Source organism: Vanellus vanellus (genome assembly GCF_965231255.1).
Source record: "Vanellus vanellus genome assembly, chromosome: 3".
NCBI classification, from domain to species: Eukaryota; Metazoa; Chordata; class Aves; order Charadriiformes; family Charadriidae; genus Vanellus; species Vanellus vanellus.
The window spans coordinates 90,467,422-90,487,361 of record NC_138907.1 but is presented as its reverse complement, the minus strand read 5'-3'; the positions used below and the strand labels follow the sequence as shown (position 1 = coordinate 90,487,361).

Sequence of the window (19,940 nt, the reverse complement as noted above, 5' to 3'; positions counted from 1 at the left end):
GAAAAAGATTATAAGAAGTTAGTGTTAGTTCTAAGAAGAATTACTATCGCAAATCATTATAAGATTAAATAATAACATAATTTTTGCCAAACAGCGGGTGTGAAACACACAATCCCTAATCGGTCTCTGTCAAATTAACTGCTTTTTTAAGTATCTGAGGAATTAGTGGTGTTTACTTAGCAGATAGTGCCGTGAGGAAATGGCTTGGACGGATTGTATTTCATTGCTCAGACAGAGAATGAGTATTTGCACGTGCACCCCCTTTGGTTGGCTGCTGTGGAACACTGACACTTGCTGTGTGCTGGAGGTGTCCGTGCTCACCACTGGGTACTGCTAAGCACAGTAGAGAATCAGTACTGAAAAGCCACTCTTCTGTGAACCCAGTGTGAAGTTTTTAATGGAGAAATGTTAAAAACTAGTAGCTTCGTTAAAAGTAGGAGGCATCAACAACTCTCTCTGTGTGGGAATGCAGTCTTTGCCTGGTTTTAGTTCATTATGAGCCTTTTTTTTCTTGAGAATTATCGAGCTAGAATGGTAATCTCCTGTGACAGGGAGTCAAATGACCAGATTAAAATACTAAATATGCTCATATTTAATTTTAACCTAATTGTTTTTTGTGAAACGGATGTCATGTAGGCTCCTGAAGACGGTTGCTTCATTTAAAGGGCAAAAACTGTATTTGCTGAAGTATCATCTCTTGAAGAAAATCTGTTTGCTCAAAGGCTGTGAAATCAGTAATCTTTACCTTGCGCGCTGTTCCCACTGGTGTTCTTTCCCCCTTGTTCCCTTTCGTTACAAAGCCCAGTCTTCAGGAGCTGTGCAGTCTGCGGAGCTTATTATCATATAAGCAGCTGGATGTTAGTGCTCAGGTATTTTAGTACGCAGCTATTTAAGGCAACCCTAAACAGGGTTACAGCAGTGTACTGACACTGCCTGTGAGCATCTGGTGTGTGACTGCTGCCTCTGCTGGTGGGGTTCCTGAAATTCTCTCCCATGAAATTCCCCCCCCATGAAATGGAAAGTGCGTAACCCAGGTCTTCTGAGAAAACACAATAAGTAACTGAAACATTTTCCTTTGAGGACAATTTCAAGTGTTTGCTCAGAGCTTTGATGTCTGTTATTTTTCATTCTAAAAACAGCACTGCTTTTGCTCTTCCTGAAAACTCTGAACTCTAGCTTCAAAGTGAAAATGCTTCTTTTCTATTTTAACTTCCTTTGGGGCTTATTGCCACTAATGCTGGCAGTAGGGTGAAGTCTGAGTGTGGAAAGCAGCTGAAGTGGTGCACAACTTACCCAAGCAGCTACACCACTGGCTGTCACCACCTTGGGCTGTTTATTACCAGCGGGGGCGCTGCAGCAGGAGCAGCTGGGCAGGGCAGGATGGTGGGTGCCAGGGCAGGGGGCTGCCTTGCTTTGAGGCAGCGCTGGGCTGAGACGGTGGACTCAAATGCCCACTGCAGCTTTCCCCTTGGTGTCAGCCCAAAAACCAGCTGGCAGCCCGTACACTCCTGGCCACCACTGCTGCAAAGCCTGGTGAGGGGAGGAGCAGGAGATCTGGTTTGAAAGCTGCACTCCAGCATATGTGTATTTCAGTGATAGGACATATATTTTTGGAATATGGAAAAATACTTCATTAGGCATTAGTCTTTCATTTTGATCTGTGCTTTTTATGTTTTGACCTGTATTATTTCCCCTTTCTCTGTATTTACAGAAAAACCCGGAGGATGACAGCTCAGGGAAAACACTAAGTTGGGAACCAGGTCACTTGCTTTTAACCATCTACACTGTTCGCAGCATTGAGCAGCTTTTGCCTTTCTTCAACGTACTCAGCCAAGTTTTTAACAGCAAAGTCACAAGCAGATGTGTTGGACACTCAGGGAGCCCTGTCCTTTACCCCAACTGTTTTCCAAGTAAGGACATAAAAATGGAGACCCTCAAGACCTTCTCCAGCAAAGCAAGACAAAAGATAGAAGAAATGGTTGAGAAGGATTTTCTTGAAGGTGTCATAAAAACATGAACCAATCTGGTACTATTCAGCTTATGTGTAGTGTAACTATTTAAACGAAATACTGTATCTTTCCCAGTTGTATAGTATTCTTTTCTTACTTTGTATGTAATGAAATACTTAATGTTGTATTTAAGTTAAATATTTGTAAATAAGAGAAAAGTTCTGGATGTGGCCTGAATCAAGTTTAAATATTGGTGGCTCATATTGATTATGGTGCCTACTATTTACAGTACATGTTTTGTTGTCTTGAGTTCTGTCTTTAAAAAATCCTAAAAAAATACAAGGTGCACATTTTTGCAATTTGTTTCCAGTTTATTTTTGTCTGGTTTTTGTGGTTTGTTTTTTTTTTTTTTTTTATCCATTGGAACTTGTACTTATTTAGCAATCTGAAAAATGCCATTATGCCAGGAGTTAATACATGACTACAATGAAAAATACACTTGTCAGAGGTACTTACCCTGAACTGAAATATGTGGAGGAGGATACTTGTGTATTTAAAATATTACATCCCATTGCCCCACCCCTGCACACTGCTGGGGAGTAGTAAGGGCCACAGAAGACAGACTTGCCTCTGTCCCTTCCCTCTTAAAAGTGATTATAAATACAATTACAGTAAATTCCTTTCTAAGCTATACTTTAATTTCATAAAAGTATCTAATGATTAATATTATTGCAATCATATGTTATTATTTGCAAATGCTCTTTCATTATATTGCTTCCCCCTTCAACTGAGGTGAACTGAATCTCGAGACCAGTGACAGCCTCTGCCTTATACTGTCTGTCCACAGATGAGTCAGTTGCTGTGGGATGGTGGGGGTGATGTTTCCGCAGCAGCACGCTGTGCTGCAGCTTTTGTGTGCACAGTCACAACAGAGCTCGAGTCAATCACGGCTATCGCAAGTGCGCTGAGGATGTGGGAGTTGGACTTCAGGCACAATGTGACAATAACTCTGGATGGGGGGCAGAATTCCTTCTGGGCCTGACCAGGCCACTGACTGTCAAGAAGTGAGTCACCTCTAAGTCACTTCAGCTTCAGAAGTTAGACAAACTCCGGTGGGCAGTTGGGGAACATTCAGCAGCAAGAGCATGTCATTAAGAGGTAAGTTGTTAACAGAGGTAAAGAATAAGCAGAATAATATTCCGCTCAGTTCTGATTAATCCTTGCTACGCTCAGGAATGGTTAGGTATATCCACACTAGCAAACGGTAGAGAAAGTAACGTTAAAAAAAGTCACATTATGAACTTTTAACTGCAGTTGTACCATTCGTTATATAGGCTGGGGTGGTGCTCCTTTTCCACCCGCGAAGTGGTAAACAGCCAGGCTTACTTCATGGGCCAGGGCATCTGCGTTCTCCTGTGGAATGTTTTAAAAGTTAAGTTACAAATGCGTTGGCATGAGAAGGTTAGAGCAAATATGTGATATTAAGACAAGTGTTTTCCTGCAAATGCGGTGTTCCCTACATTGCTCTGTCATCCTGAGGTATCTTCTGCCACTGTGGTCATGCTGGCAGGAAGAAGCGGGCAGGAGCATGTGGAGGGGGAAGAGCAGGACCACTGCTTTTGCTGTCAACTTTAAGTTCATGTGTGGTCTAATTCTTAACAGCAGCCGAAGTTTATTTTTTTTATTTGACCTCTTATGAAATCATGCAGTTACGGGCTGCTTTGGTAACTTTCTTCTTAAGCGTGAGTTCTCAGAAGGCTGATTTTTCTTTTCAAAATCATCTAGTGTCAAATCTGCCTTTATAAACATTTAAAGATAAACATCGAGAATATTAAACATCACTTTTATAAATAAAAGAAAATCCAGAGACTTTTTGTGATCACTTAAGTTTTTTTTCCAAAGTTAGCACCTGTTAAGTGTGACTAAATGAAGAGTATGTAAACACACTTCTCCCTCCATTACCCAATGCAAAGCAGAAGATGGTTTAACAAAAAGAAATCCATTTTATAAACAAGTTGTTTAGGCTCTGACCTGTGTGTCTGCTTCAGCGTATATTCTAACTACATCTTCTGTTCCTGATGGACGGACAAACGCTCGTGACAATTTGTACTTCTTTACAAGCTCATCGATTTTCTCCTGTAGTCCTGGAGGTGTAACCGTGCGCCTTTCTGCATCTGTTGTGTCAATAACTCTCCTGTCTGCAACCTGCAGCATCAGAAACAGCCCATTTATTTGCATGCTGGAGCTGTATGATGAGAGCAGGATGAAAGAGGTCACGGCTAAGACAGAATGTCAGGTTTTGATGTGTTGCACTGCCTGAAGAAAACCTCAATTTGGGAGTTCCCTGCTTACGTCCAACGCTTTGGGATCCCTAGGATCCCTGCTCAGCGTGTATTAACCAAGTCCTGGTAGGACTCAGCTGCCTGAGTTGGGAAAAAGGGTCAGTTCTGAGCATGTCTCCTTGGTCAGCCTTCCAACAGAAGCTGCAGCTTCTCTCAGTAGATCAGAAAGCCTCAACTCTCTCCTCTGGTTAATTTAGAGTCCAGAGCTCCTGTACTGTGTTAAATAGACTGCTACCACGTGGGAGCCTGTTCTGCCTAAGCTCTTTGTCTGAATATTGACAAAGATAAAGAAGTAAGAGCTTGAACATTCAGGTTATACCAAGTGACACAGCAAGAAAAATCCAGCAGCCCAGCAGGCAGGGGCCTCAGAAAAATAGAATTTTTCTACTTTGAAAGTTAAGAAATAATTTTTAAGTTAAAATTTGAAGAGTTTTGGTCAGTTTTTTTCATTTTACATAGTTGGCTATTATTACATCATTTGTATAAGTCATATTTTTGGTTTAGTCAAGTAAAATTTTGGTTCCTTCTCTGGGTTGGTTGTTTGGCTTGATTCTGCCCTTGAATAGGCTGGTTTAGCTTTTAAATGAAGCTTATCTAAATATACACAGGAAGAGATGCTCACAGCAGGGGCCCAAGAGGCTGCTGTAACCTGAGCTGGCGTGGAGTGTAACTCACCTGAACTTTGAGCAGCCGATTGGGAAGGTCAGTGTAGACAGCATCCCACTGTTGCACTGTCAGACCTTTCAAAGCCAGGATTGCTTCAATTACCAACATGTCTGAGATGGCGTCACCAACCGTCTGTTAACAGGAAGGGAAGAAACACCTGAGCAATCAACGTTGAAGAAACAACAGCATGATTTGATCAGTAAGCTTCCAGCTGAAGAGAGTGAAAACGCAGCTGGGCTGACTTGCCTCTGTCTGGGCAGCTGAGGGTGGCTGGTCTGTTTTTTGGGGGGGGTTTATCTTCTTACCATGCTGACCCTGTGGTAAGGAGAGCAGCAGCATACTCGCACAGCTCTGCCAAGGGCAAATGCTAGTCCTCACCCCTCCTAAGGAGGACTGGCACCTCACCTTTGTTCTGGGGTGCAGAACAAAGCTGCTTAAAGCTGGCTGGGGAAGGACCATTTGGCACCACCCCAGAGGAATAACATCTGTGCTAAGATAGGGAGTCCGAGGACTGTGTGGACATGGGCACTGAACACCCCCATCCTCCTGTACCGTGTAAGTTAGTAGAAAAACATCAGATGAAAGATTACTCGCTGTTGAATCATAAACAAGTCATATCCTGTCACTAGGTTCCCATGGTATCCCACTCCCTCTTTGGGTCCTGAAGCCAGAAGCCTGTGCCAGATAAAAGCATTCTGCATCCACTTGTGACAGTCTTACATCTTTCTAAAGATGATTGTTCCTGCCCTTTTCTTCTTGGCCTCTTCTATCACAGCACCCTACGTCCTGCTCCAGCAGTAGCCTGACAGGTACTTGCAAACAGGCTTAGGCCCATGACTTAACACAGTGATTTGTTTCTCAGTTTTTACCTGATTAATCAGGTCAATCATGTTTTCAAGCACCTTCGCTGCTTCTCTTTTTTCATCATCTTTCTCCTCTTTTGCCAGTTGTCTTATTTGAGTTTCAGCAGTTTTACTAAATAATACCTAGAATAAAAACCATGAGAGCTTGTCAAGATCAACCCACATCACGATATGTGCTGCAACAAGGAAAAAACTTTTACCATTTCATCCCAAATAATCATCATTAGTGTTTTCTACCGTGAATTTCCATCCCCACATAAAACAGAGGAGTTGGTAGCAATGCTACAATAAAGACAGAAGGTGGAAAAAAGTCTTCTCTCCTTGTTTGAGAACAAAGTCCTGTTTATTAATATAAGCAGAAAATGAAAGACCTCCTTCTCCAGCTAATCCAACTAAAATTTTGTAAATATTGGCTGATCTTATGCATTACATGCTTATACTTACTGTACCGTGTCCGTTTGCCTCAAAATAAACTCCAACGTCAAACTCCTGGGCTTTGTGATGCAAGTGTTTCACTCCTGTTTTGACACAGTGCACAGGTACCTGTAGCCCAAGGATACGCAGGGAATGTAAACCGTGTTATAGACTCTCCTCCGTAGACAGGAACTGCAGGTAAAGTGCCAGAACCTGAGCACCAACCCGGGTAGCCTGTTACAAACTAACCTCTGCTTCACAACTACGAACTCCCCAGAGCTAAAATTATCCACTATTTCCATAGACCAAATTAAAAAGAAAATTTCATTTATTCAAGTGGCAATAAAGGCTGATTTATTTTTTTTTAATGAATAAACAAAACTCCAAACCAACAAAACCCGATTCATTTTATGGTTTCGGGGAACATACCAGATTTTTACCCAAACTGAAATAATACCTTAGCTCAATTTCCATAATGAACAACATTTAGCTTGTTGCAGAAATGAAATAGCCAGTGTCAAAGTATCAAGGAGCCTTTACTGACTCACTTCATTGCAAAGCCATAAATTCCTCAGCTTGTTCCAGAAGCAACAAAGGATTCTGTTTAGCTTTTGCCAAACTTTTTTTAAACTAGTAAAAGCTAACTAGAACTTTTTCAGCTTTGTTCACTTGCCTTTCCTTTACCACCAAGAATTTAGTTGCTACTGCAGGTTTGAAAGAGTCATTTATTTTAGCCTAGTTTAAGTTTTCCCAGCAATCATATTACAGTAGCATTTATTTTGAAAGTAAAAAAATTTGCAGTAAACAACATTTGCAGAAAACTACCAGCAAAAAAATGGAGAATACCTTCAGTGTTTCCTCAAGGTAGCGTGTCGAACTCCCATTGGCATATGCTGTTTGTACCACTGCCATCTTTAAAGTCTGTCCCACCTGAGCAATCAAAAAACCAAAGAGCTTTACTGTCCGACAGGCACATAGCCAGATGAATAGGATAACTGGAAGGATAATCAGAATTATCAAACATACATGCTCCTACAGACACTTAAAGTTCACAGAGAACTTATAGGTAAGTTTAAGACAACACGAATTCTGTTCAAGTCTTTTTGTGTATCATGCTTTTTTGTGGCTTGCTTGAAGCAGCTCTCCAAGCTTAGGCTTTCCAAACCCCTTTTTCAGATTCAGGAAGCTCAGTGCACTGGCCAGACATAGAATCACAGAATGTTCAGGGTTGGAAGGGACCTCTGGAGATTATCTAGTCCAACACCCCTGCCAGAGCAGGGTCACCTACAGCAGGTTGCACAGGCATCCAGGCAGGTTTTGAATGTCTCCAGAGTGGGAGACTCCACCACCTCTCTGGGCAGCCTGTTCCAGTGCTCTGCCACCCTCAAAGTAAAGAAGTTCCTCCTCATGTTAACACGGAACTTCCATCACACAGGGCATTACATGAGGCCATATACACAAGCAGTAAAGCCAAAGCTTCCAGTGCAAAGCAAGCAAAAGCTGGTGGCAAGCACAATTTCTCCTCACTGGCCAGATTCTCTGCCACAGTGTAAGAAATGAGTTGGTGTCTAAGAACACAAAGCCAGGATACCTTGTCTAGGTTTGGTATTGTGGACAACAAGTCTAAGAGGACTTCTGAAAAAGAAAAGCTTTTTCTTTCTATCCCCTGTGGGGAGAGGATGTGATGCAGCAGATAGTGTTTTTGGAATGATGACATACAAACCCCTTCACTGCCACAACCAAGTTCTCATGCAAATGGAACGCCCAACCTTCATAAAGCTTCACAGAAATGTTGAGGGAAGTACTAAACCCAAAATTAATTAAATATTAATGAATGATACTGAAACAAAGAGAATGGAATATCAATACTTTGTACACTGAAACTGGAGAAGTTCTCTCCCACTAAGAAAAGGTTCCAGGTTAAAATATCAGTGCTCAGATTTTCATTTGGAGTGTGGAAGTCACACCCTTGTAAAAACAACATTTTGGCCATAGCAGTGAGGTACAGGACTGGTCTCTTTTTAAACTAGGTTCACTTTAGGTAGATGCAGAAAGACTACATACGTACAAACTAACACAGCTTCCTTAGACTATTTTACACTTTACAAATTAAAGTGTCAGCATTCGCTTCATACATTAGTTACCTTGACAAGAAGATCTTTAAGGAAGATACTAATTAAAGTTGCTATTTTATCTCCATCGATTAAGTGAAAATGGCCAGTTGCGTCCTTATAGTAATAAACAATTCTATCTGCGTCGCCATCAAATGAGCAGCATCTCTCATTGGGCTTCATGTCTAGCCCTAGTGGACACAAAGTTACAAGCTCAAGTTAGAGAAAAATATACAAAATGTTTAAATTAGTCCCAGTGTGGATCTCAGGCAGCAATTAGCTCTGTGCAGACACACACACAAAACTAATACTCTGAAACAGACATTGCTTTTACTAAGAGACATGCAACAGCAAAGCTGTCTTGAATGGCAACTTAAAAGTGCATATTTAGATCAAAAATATAAATACCAGTATCAAAAATGCAGGTTCTCTAAGCACGTATTATGCTACACCTTCTCCCCAGATGTGTATGAAAATCAGTCCCAGAACTACTGTGTGTAGTCACATCTGCACATTTTGGAAATAAGCGCTGAATGTCAGTTATGGCACAAGGTGAAACACCTTGCGGCAGAAGAACACCCACCCCTTTTCTCATGCACTCGGTCCCCACAGAGAATACCGAGTCATACACATCACCCACAGACCGAGGCGAATCGCTTTCACCGATTTCATCCTATAGGTATGGGAGGCCTCCTGGCCTTTATCAATTCTGGAGTGCTGCCCCACCAATGCAAGCTCAGTAACAACCTCATCCCCCTTCGAATCTAGTTTAAAGCCCTCCAAATGAGCCCTGCTAGCTCCTGCCCCAGCATCCTTTTGCCCCCCGCACAGCGGGCCAGCGTTCGCAGAGTGACACCCGGGGGCTGCCCGACAGCCAGGCAGGAGCCTGAAGCAGCCAGTGGCAGCAGGCTGACCTCAGTTGGACACAGGTGCGCAGCGTGCTGGCCACGGAGGCAAACCACATTCGGACAGAGGAGGGCTCCAGAGCCATGTCACCTGCATTTCCCGGCACGTGCCAGCTCCACTGTGCACTCTTGATGTAACACTACTATGTACTTCACCCTCCAAGACACATAGGAATTAACTATTTTTCCCTTGCATCAAAAATGCTTTTCTTCAGCAAATATTTCAGGCCTAGTTAATTTTATTTAGTTCCCCCTTCACAGACCTGCATGTCCCTTTCACTTCGTTTCACGCAGGAGACACACTTTCCTCACGCAAGACAAGCGTCCCAGCAAAGCCAACACTGAAGTGCAATTACAACAGGAGGTGGCACAGAAATCCCACCACTGAAAAAACAGCCCCACTCCAAAGCAACCATCACCAAGATTTCTCAGAGCTGTACAAAAAACATACAAGTGGATCTGCTGGCTATAAAATACCTCACATTTAGTTTGCTCAATACTCAATTTATACAACAGTGTATAATATGCTCACAAAAAATGAACTGCGCTTTTATCAAGGTACATCTTTCTTTTCTTTAAGATGACGGCCACATTAACCTCAGAGTCCATTTCTCTGAAGTTACTAATTAAACTGCAGCTGGCCATTCCCTAGGCTGATTTCAGAGTGCATCAGGAACTCAGCAGGGAGCTCCAAAGGACAGGCCCCATCCTGTAACCCCTTCTTGGAAAAAAGTATTTTAATACACAAGCAGACAGGAAAACTGCCCCATGTTGCTGACACCTCGTCCCTCAGAGCACAGCAAACTATACCCTCAAACTTGCCTGTTTCTTCTCCTGCATGCCTACAGCGATACAGGACAATACATCCCACTGCCACTGAGGTCCTCAAGCTAAAGCATGAGGTAATGGCAACTGCAACATTTAACAGGCTGACACTGCCTATGACTTTAAACAGGAACCTGTTATCGCTTAACGCTTCAGAGAAATCAGATCATTTATTTCAGTGAGTGATTAGGAAACTACATTTTCTTTTCAGAGCACATCCCTGCATGGAAACAACCAAGGGGCCTCTCCTCAATCTCAATTAAAGCCGGAATCCAGATGTGATGGCAGGGACTGCCACTGTGCTGCTCCCCTTTCTCCATTTCTCCGGCATGCAAGCAGTGTGGCAAGGGGGAAACAACACCTTATCTTGCTGTTCAGATTTGGCTAGCAGTTGTATTGAGGGTGCAGTTGTCAAATGGAGAACTCAGTTTAGCCTCAAAAAACCTAATACCCAAACTAGCCTGCTCTCCCAGTTCAGGGATTTTCTTTTATGCACTTTGCAGGAAATGGGTTGAAATTGTTTCCTTGCTGGTTCATGTCAATCAGTCAGTCTGCTGGCACCAAGTTGCTAATTATCCCAGCTCTTGCTCAGGAACCCGGAAGAGTGTCTGCATATCCCAGCCCACAATGTAAATGTTTCTTGAGAACACAAAGGGAAGCAAAGTAAATAACAGTAAGCCAGTCCTAACTGATCTTCGGACTCCACCATCACCACCTTAATATTCAGACCAGATTGTCAAACATATTTCAGCTAGTCAGAGACATACTGTACTCCTCCAAACAATTTAGACCAACATAAACTACGGATGTGCCAAACCCAGCCCTACGATTCTCTCTTTCCATTGTGCAAACAGAACCATTCATGCAGTCACTTAGTAAGAAACAGGGAGCTCAGCTTATCTGAAGATGATACGCCACTGCTCAACCCTGCACTTTCAGATCTGAAGAGCAGGTAAAAGGACATAAAATTACTGACTACATACCTCTAGGTGGTTTCTGGTGAACTTTCACATAATCTGCACCACATAGGTGATTGAGTTTCTCCTTGGTTCCATCATTATAAAGGTGAATTAGCACCTCCTTTGGAAAGTAGGGCTCCATTTCTGATAGTTTCAGGGCTCCTATTCCATTGGCACAGTCAATCTTTAGGTGCCTCTGACTCTCTCCAGAGCTGGGAGACTTAGCACAAGAGAAGAAGAGGCAAAGTGAACTCATATCCTAGTGAAACCACACCTAGGGACATGCTGAATTCAAAACTTCAGACCCAAACAGGCTAACAAAAACAACATATTCATTTTGTACATTTTCATGAAGAAGACAACAGCCTGTAGTCACCTGTTTTATCAGTTCTGTAAAAGCTTTGGATAGTTTTTCGTAATAACCTTCCAGCGTTGCTTTCCCATACTGTCCCTGGGTGTTTTGACAGCAGACCATGTAATGTAGCTGTGGTGTTGTCACCAGACCATAATCTAGCATAAAAGGCACAATATTCAGAAATAGAATACTAAGTTGATTCCTCCTTAAAAGGTGTACAGTATTTGCTCTTCTACAATAAATAGACAAATCCAGTGCAGAAAACCCATATGAAATTTTTCAAGTTCTGTTACGAAAAGAGGAAACCCCCCGCTTTGCATTAAAGCCATACAACTACCCTGAAAGAAGACTGTTACAAACAAAAATAGAAACGGTGCCTGGGCTACTGATTTAGGTCTACATAACAGAGTCACATTTACATAAAAACTTGAAATCAGACTGGAATTGCAAAAGTTCAACATACCATGGTACTGACCACCTAGAACGGAGATACCATCTAATACTGACTGTGAAAGTTTCTCACTGCTTGGCCTGGAAAACAACAAATACAACCGATGACCTTTGCAGAAGACATTTATGTATGGACTTGGGAAGGAAGCACACGTGGAAGAAGACTCTACAAGCTTCTTGCCAGTAGACTTAGTTTCAATATGAAGAAATCCATACATTTTCCTATTGTAGGTGCCTCCCAACAAAGAATTTTGAACACAACCACCCCAGAGCATTGCAAAGACAAGTAAACTGCTGAACATACGCGGATGTCACACAGTACCCACAAAAAAAAAAAAAAAATCCAAACCCACATTAAAGCATCCCATTCAGAAACAGTGCTAGGAAGTTCTCATAACTATCAGGGAAGCTAATATAGGAACAGTATTGGAAAACTTTTGTTTATTGCTATAATCATAAATTAACAGGTAGCAGACCAGGCATTAAAAAAATAAGCTTAATCTTGCTGTGGGGGCTAAATGTCCAAAAGCACCCATGAACAAAGCATTGGCACTTCCATAAAAGCAGCATACACCTACAGCATTTTGTAATTACCTGGTGTCTCTACCAAGAAAAACTGAAGCATCTTTGTGCTGGTTCACTGCTGCTTTTTGGCAGATCTCAGTTATTATTTTCTGTAATTCTCCATCCTCTGCGTTTGCTAGTTGTGTGGCATACTCTTCCCAGGAAGGGTGCAGCATTTCTCCAAGAGGATCAACCAGCTTCACGCCATTATCTTCCTTAGAAGAAAAAAAGAACAGAGGATAGTAAGCCTAAAAGTGGGAAAATCAATAAAATCTCTTTGAAGACAGCCAACACATGATTCAATCACATTGCTTCTTTAAATGTGGAGCATTTCTGGGAAGCAATAGCTTAACTGTTCATTTAAACCTTCAACAAGCCCCAAAAAGTAACGTAACCAGCATATTAAGTAACCGACTTTTCCCGCCTTATAACTTTGGCATGAAATTCATTTGACGTTCAAATGACATAAAGGGAGATTCTAATAACCTCCACAGCAGCAGAAGTCTAAATGCCTGATTTGTAATTGCTGCATCCCTTTATTTTTTAAACTTGCAGATTTCGCTCAAAGGTTCATTTCTTCTCAAGGGTATTCCTAGCTTGCCAACTTTACAAGTTTCCTACATCACAGCATTTCCACATGGGAGAAAATGACACTTGTGTGTACAGGGAAAAGTAATTTCAAACATGCTGCAGATCAGATTTACAGGGAACAGACCAAACACACACTTTAAGCAGGTCCAAGCGCCTTCAGGATCTGGTCTCTCGGTACCATGAAGAGCTTTGATTCCACCAGACTGATCACATCTACTTTTTAAATAAAAGGTTGTTCTTACTTCAGGATTGTGAGATGCTGTAACCATGATGCCAATTGTAGATACCATGGCTTTGGACCTGAGAACTGCCAGCAAGCCCATGCGGAACATGACGTGATCAAGCTGATCGGCCTTGGTGCGAAATCCAGCGGTGCCGTACTGAAGAGTAAGTCCAGCAGGTTTAGGATGCAATGCTGAGTATTTTTTAAGGGCTTCGGAATCCATTTCTAGAGAAGAAAGTGACACAAATGCAAGTGAGAGCAGTCAAGTCATTATAATTAGTTTCACATTTTGCACTTTATTTAATTTTGAAGCCCACAGATATCTTAAACTGTTCATATCAAATCCCTTGGTGGGACTGCGGGGGGGGGACCACGACCAGAGCAGTCCATAGAGGAGCCTCGACATTCCCAGTACAGCAGCAGATAAACGGAGCTCCACCAGATTTCACCAGATCACGAAGGGATGACATGATTTAGGTGAGGAGAGCCACGATTCCCCATCGGCTGTATCCAGGGCTCCTAACAAAGTTATCGCAAACTGCTGGCCGTTTCTCACTGTAACACTGGCCACCCAGCGCACTCGTCCGCCACTCCACAGATCAACTTTCTGAGTTCAAAAGCAGCCTGCCCTCCCTCTCCAAGCCCTCGCAGCCACAGGGAAATCCCCAGCAGTGCCACCTGGATGTTTTACTCCGATGGCGGCTCTAAGCCGCTCTCTACCGACCCGCCCAACGCCTCAGGCAACGTGAGGCGCAGACAGCCGTTGGGCCGGGGAGGGCCACCCAGCCGCAGGCACGCCACCACGGCCGGCTCCGGCAGCCGCCTCCCTGCACGCCTGCGGGCTCACCCAGCACCGCCACCGGGCCTCACTCGCGAGGGACCGGAGCCCCACCTAGGACCGCTCAGCGTCCACCCGCCGCCGCCACCACGCTCCCCTTCCGGAGCCGGCGCGGCCACGCCCCAAACCTGCGCCCGCCCAGTGGCCACGCCCACTGCCAGTCAGAGCCGGGGGCGGGGTTGGGGCCGGGGCCCCCATCCACCCGAGCGCGCATGCGCGCCCCCTCCCGGCCACCCGAGGCTCGCGCAGCTTCCGTTAAACGGCCGCGCTACGGGCTGAGGTGGCGGCCCTGGGGACGCCAGGTCGCGGACTGCTCGCCGCTTCCTCTCACCTTCGGCGGCTTCCTCCACCGGGGAGGCGGCATGAAGAGGCGCGTCACTTCCCCTCCGTTCCGGGCGACGGCGGTCCTCTGCCGTGGCGGTTGACAGCCCTGCGGGCCAGGTGAGGCTGCCTGCGCGCATGCGCGGCCCGGCGGTGGCGGCCCCGAACGCTTGTAGGCCACGGTGCCACATCCCTTTCGCCTCTCTCTCCATGGCGCAGGCTCCTTCCTCCAGCGTGGCTGTGGAGCAGGCCCGTGAGGGGGACTAATTTCTAAGCGTTTTGTACCCAGCTGTATTTAATGCAAGTTCTGGCCTTAAAAAACAGTGGGGTTTCCCGGCGAAGGCCGGCTCGTTTGGTTGCACGGTGTAGTGCTAAACCTCACTGTGTGTTAAACCCCGGGGTTTCACCCCAGGGCTTCTCGTTCCAGGTGTGTGTGGAAGGCAGTGCAATGGCTGTCGCAGTAAAAGAATGCCTGGAGCTCCAGCTGCTGGAAGTGGAAATGCTTCTTTCAATGTTTCCCAAAAAAGGTGAAATAAGTCTGGATGAGGATGCTGTCCCTGGCCTGCAGCGCTACCTGAGAAACACTGATGGAGCTCTGCCCCCACAGCTTGAATATTCAATTGCTATTGATGTAGGGGAGGCAAAGGTGAGAGAAATTCCACGTAGATCTCTTCACGTGTTGTTTTTGTTACTCCTAGTGCAGACAAAACCTCTGCACTGAAAAAAAAAAGGGGTGTGTGAATTCCTAATTTCTCTGTGTTGTTTCAAAAGTGAAGAGTAACAAAAAGTTCTTGATTTTAATTATTTGACTCTTAACTTGATTTGGGCAAGAAAGTCTATTAGAATCACTTATAGGAATGGACAACCGACATCAGTGGCGTGGACAGCGTTCACAAGAGCTTAGCTAGGGTTGTACTTACACGAGTGTTGTTTGTTTACTGGTTTACAGAGAGTTGTGTGTTACAAGAGCAATGGGAATGGGGCAATTCCCCCATGGGAATACATATGCTGGACTTTACATTCTTCTAGCAAAACTGCCCTATTATTTCTTACTTCCACCCCTTGCCATGTGTTCATTGATCTGCATTTGAAATATACTAATGTCAAAATAGCCCCAAATGGCAGAATAAGAAGAGTCACACAAACATTAAAACAAAACCAGGCTATGAACTGCAATACAAAACCCAAAACTTATCAGTATAAGGACTTCTAATAGTTTATCTAATTGAAGAAAATGTTACGTATGACAACTAAGTGTTGTAAATACTTGCATAGAGAACATAGCCGTTAGTGTAGGTCTGAGTATATAATAATGCAATGATGAGAAACTGAAAACTGACAAACTCAGCCTAGAAGTACTAGGAATAACAGTAATTAAATATTAGAACAGTTTACTGGGTAATGAGGTGGTCTCAATTATTTGGAAACTTATGTATGGGCTTACGTATACTTCTGAAATGCACTCCTTCACTGTTCTTCAGAGAGAAATTTCCTGAACTGCATAGGGAGAGCTTCTGCACAAACAATTTTTTTTCCGTGGCAGATTGTCAAGGAACTTGGAAAAATAATTAGTCAGTTCACGATTTGCTTCTCTCTGCAGGACTAATAATTTGATTGTATACTGTAGTGAAAGTCTCTTAATGGTGTACAAGAGCCTCAGGCTCTGAAAGCACATGAATCCTCTCCTGCTCTTGCACCAGAGGCAGGGTTCAGTTTCCAAAGAACTGAATTGTTCCACCTTAAGACACAGTAGGAATAATTGAGAGAAATTCAACAGTCTGTGGTTTGGAGGAGATCATGCAAGATAATCTAGAGGTTTCCGTGGTGTAAAATACACATAAATCTTTTTATCCCCAATAATCCTGAGAATGCTTCCTCTATTAGGGTGAATACTTGCTTAAAATAATAATAATGCCTCTATATACAATATGTACAAACATAAACACTGTTTTGTATAACTCTTGGCCTTGTTTACCTGGGGTAGATCCAGCAGCTGGGCCGAGTTCATTGATCAGATGTGCATTTGGTGAGGGACAAGATTCTCAAAAGCCACTCGCCCCTTGACTCTGCCAGACTGGTAGTTTATTGCAGCAGCAACACTGACCATGTACCGAAAATATGCAATAGAAATATCCCTACAGGGTAATTGCGTACCTTCTTTCAAGCCACAGCATTATTTCAGTAAACAGCAGAAGGTAACATTAGATATGTTGGGAAAGTCCGACCATGGTGCAACAAAAGAAAAGGAGTGAACAAAAGGAAAGCAGAGGAAGTAATTCCAGTCTTTAGGAAGCTGCAATCTTAGTTACATCTCCTCATAATCTGCCTTTGACAGGGAAGAATAGTCTAGCGTGTCTTTCAGTAGCTTCAGAATTCACTTTCTTTTTGTGTGCATGTGTTCTCTTTTTAAGGTAAAAGTGGAGTTGCAGGTACTGCTGCCTCATACGTATCCTCATGTAGCTCCTCAGCTTTTTGCAAGATCAGATGCGCTGCACAGACAGCAACAGTTACAGCTCAACACTGGTCTTGCTTCTCACATCAGCTCTTTGGATTCAGGTGAACTGTGTGTATTTGAAGCTGTGCAATGGGTGAAAGACAACAGCTTGCCTTACCTGGAAAACAGTAAGATGTCTTCTGAAAGTGCTTCAAAAGCAGTTGTAGTTAAAGAAACGTTGCATCGCATGTGGATTTACAGCCATCATATATACAGGCAGGAACTGAGGAAAAAGATTTTTGACTGTGCAAAGAAGTTAAATCTGACTGGCTTCTGCCTAACGGGGAAACCTGGTGTCATCTGTGTGGAGGGACTCAGAGAAAACTGTGAAGAATTCTGGCGTGTTATTAGGTATCCCAACTGGAAGCATATTTCATGCAAGCATGTGGAGAATATAGAAACAGAGAGAAGCATCGATAATCTTCGTCTCTTTCATGCTTTTGAAGACCTACAGTTTCAGGCACATGGTGATTATGGCCTGAGGAACGACTATCACATGGATCTTGGCCAATTCCTAGAGTTCCTGAAAAAACATCAAAGTGGACATATTTTTCAGATTTTATTTGGTGTCGAAGGCAAACTTTCAGACAAATAAGAGAAACTGTGTAAGGAGTTCTAATTTGGACAGCAAGAGATGATGCTAACATTGAAATACTGTGCCTTATAGCTACTGTGAAAAGGGAAACACATACAAGAAGAATTGTTCAAGTAGTTAATCTGAGCTTCTATTCTGAATTGCCACATATTTTTGAGAGGTGTTTACTTTCTTTCTGAGACCCCAAAACTGGTATTTGCCACTATGGGCCATGCCTCGAAGTGCTTGCAAGGTGATAAAAATCCCACACTGTAGTATCCTGAATTGCACAGTTCTGTCTCCTCACCTATACCGTTACTGTTACTAAGCTGAGGTGCAGCCCTGCAGTTAACTTCTGCGTACAGTTGTGGGATATCAAAGTGGCTGCAGTCACAGATTAACATGGCTTCCAACCAGCTCATCTCACTGCTTGTGCACACAATGTCTTTTACTCCTCCACGAAGCATCTGCTTCATTCAGCTAATCCATGAAATGCAAAGGCTCGTGTCCAGGCACAGGACCAAGCTTTGCTTTTAAATAAAGGGCAGGGGGAAGGAGAAAGAGGCTCCCATCACCCGTCCCCTTGTATGCTTTGGGTAGTACCTATAGTTCTGTTCCTCATACCACCATTTTCGCAATCTTCTTCCTATCATCTCATTATGATCTGCTTCTGTTAATAGTAATTTTTCAGCCACTCAACTCATGGCATTTTATATTTACATTTGTAAACTAAGCACCTGGGAAATGTAAATGTGCAAGATGAGACAAAGTTTAGTGTTTCCTCTGTTTTTCCCCTACATTACATAAGGAAATATATGTAAAATATAGAAAAATGAAAAAACTATATTTACATTACATATTAAATAAAAATACATACACAATTACCAATATTTCCTATGTCAAATTAGTACTGAGAGACAATTTTCCAGCAGCTTGTAACAGGAAGTGATGTTAATGGCTCATTAGGCATTACAGGGTAGTGTCCTGAGTGTGTATTTAGATAGTGAATTGCAATTCAACCTTCCAGTTTATAATGGATTATCGTATTTAAATGTCATCAGTGTACTATGTAGATGAAGAATGCTGCTGAAAAGCCCCCAGTAGCTGTGCCCTAAAGAACCTAAAGCAATTTAACCGCATTCCACTGCGTCACTGAGCACCATAGTATGAAAATTGGTACTGAACAATGGAAGCAGAGTTATTGTTGAGCTGTAGAGGTTTGGCTGTTCAAATCTAAAACCCAGGCCATTTTGACAGCAGCTATTTAAAGACTGTGTTTCAGTACACTCAGCTGATGACTACAAAAATAACAGATATTATTTTATTTCAAACAAGTGTTCTAATACTTTTCTCATAATAGCAATATTTTGAAACACAGAGGATGGCAGTGTTTCTAGTTGCTCAGAATGATAATTAACGTTCGTTCCTTGACTGTGGTAAGTATATTGTTTGTGTGATCATAACTTTGGCCAAAAGCACACCAAGGCAAAATGTTTCCAGGTTCCCATTATGCAATGAAGGAGAAAGGGCCTCTCTTCTTTGTGAATTCAGGACCTGCAGTCTGAAGCTGTGGCAGAGCTGAGGGGCTGGACAAATAAAATTAATTTTTGGTTTTGTAGAGATAATCTCTGTAGTATAACAATAGAAAAAATTTTCAAGTACACTTTGTTTCCAGAACTGTCAAGAAAGTATGTTCCATTTTCTTGGAGTGATAATTCTGTAACAACTAGTAATTCCTTGGCATTTTTTTAGAACATTGATGGATAAGCGCAGATTCCACATGATCATGACTCAATAAAACAATTTGCATTCAGTCCTGTTGGGAAATTGCCAAATGATAAACATTTTCCTTTAAAGTAGCAAAACAAACTGGTTTAGAAACATGTCTTATCCACAAGATTTCAAGCAGAAGGAAACAGGAAAGGCAGCACTGGCGTAGGTCAGAAAGTCTGCGCAGGAGGATGGTCAAACAATTCAGAGTTAGAGTTACCTAAAGTTTTCTTCTGAGCCTAAGCTTTGTTCGTTCATTTTTTCGGAAGGAGGAAACCACCGCTAGTACAATCCAATTGCATATCCTCCTAAGGAAAACCACAGAGTCATGAGTGTTATTTCTGAAAATGCTAATTATGAATCCAGAATAATGCAGGTTTGTGAGTAGTGTCCCTGGTTGCTTCCAGTGAGGTTTGCAGAGGGAATCACGTTTTTTTTGGTAGAAGATTTAGGGTCAGTGCCAGGTATCACTTTTGATAACTGGTTGTCAGATGAGAAAGGTTAAAAAAAAAAGTAAGAATACATCTTTAGTTGAAATGAGTGTGTAGATGAATGTATTCAGCATGCTGAATTATCAGTGAAGTTGCAAAAAATATTTTAAAGACCATATTGAAGAAATTGAGCTAATCAGATCATTCAAATAGTAGTAAGCAAGAGAAATAATCGGTAAATATCAAAGAATTAATATAATGTGTTTGCTCCCCCCATAATGATGGACTCTTCTCC

At 42.8% G+C, this 19,940-nt stretch overlaps 3 protein-coding genes across 4 annotated transcripts in view; 2 read left to right on the top strand and 1 right to left on the bottom strand.

Moving 5' to 3' along the window:
- DOP1A (DOP1 leucine zipper like protein A) overlaps nt 1–3,182 on the top strand; it is a 70,264-nt gene extending 67,082 nt beyond the window's left edge. The window contains exon 38 of the mRNA XM_082481502.1: nt 1,712–3,182. Coding sequence (XP_082337628.1) covers nt 1,712–2,017 — 306 coding nt within the window. The 3' untranslated portion in view covers nt 2,018–3,182. The remainder of the gene's footprint in view (nt 1–1,711) is intronic.
- Nucleotide 3,183: 1 nt separating this feature from the next.
- PGM3 (phosphoglucomutase 3) lies at nt 3,184–13,440 on the bottom strand (the record flags this gene model as incomplete). 2 transcript variants are annotated; one of them, XM_082481500.1, is made up of 12 exons in its annotated part: nt 3,184–3,362; nt 3,981–4,154; nt 4,967–5,089; nt 5,827–5,943; nt 6,265–6,363; nt 7,081–7,164; nt 8,379–8,536; nt 11,059–11,254; nt 11,411–11,544; nt 11,853–11,920; nt 12,434–12,618; nt 13,237–13,440. In XM_082481500.1, the coding sequence occupies 12 exons, from the start codon at nt 13,438–13,440 to the stop codon at nt 3,276–3,278; spliced, it is 1,629 nt and encodes a 542-aa protein (XP_082337626.1). In that variant the 3' UTR covers nt 3,184–3,275. The 2 variants fall into 2 exon arrangements, with proteins under 2 accessions (XP_082337626.1, XP_082337627.1); XM_082481501.1 differs by lacking the exon at nt 4,967–5,089.
- Nucleotides 13,441–14,288: 848 nt separating this feature from the next.
- RWDD2A (RWD domain containing 2A) lies at nt 14,289–18,233 on the top strand. Its single transcript, XM_082480667.1, has 3 exons — nt 14,289–14,496; nt 14,789–15,022; nt 16,788–18,233. Exons 2-3 carry the CDS (start codon nt 14,825–14,827, stop codon nt 17,463–17,465), a joined length of 876 nt encoding a protein of 291 aa, XP_082336793.1. The 5' UTR covers nt 14,289–14,496; nt 14,789–14,824; the 3' UTR covers nt 17,466–18,233.
- Nucleotides 18,234–19,940: the final 1,707 nt, after the last annotated feature.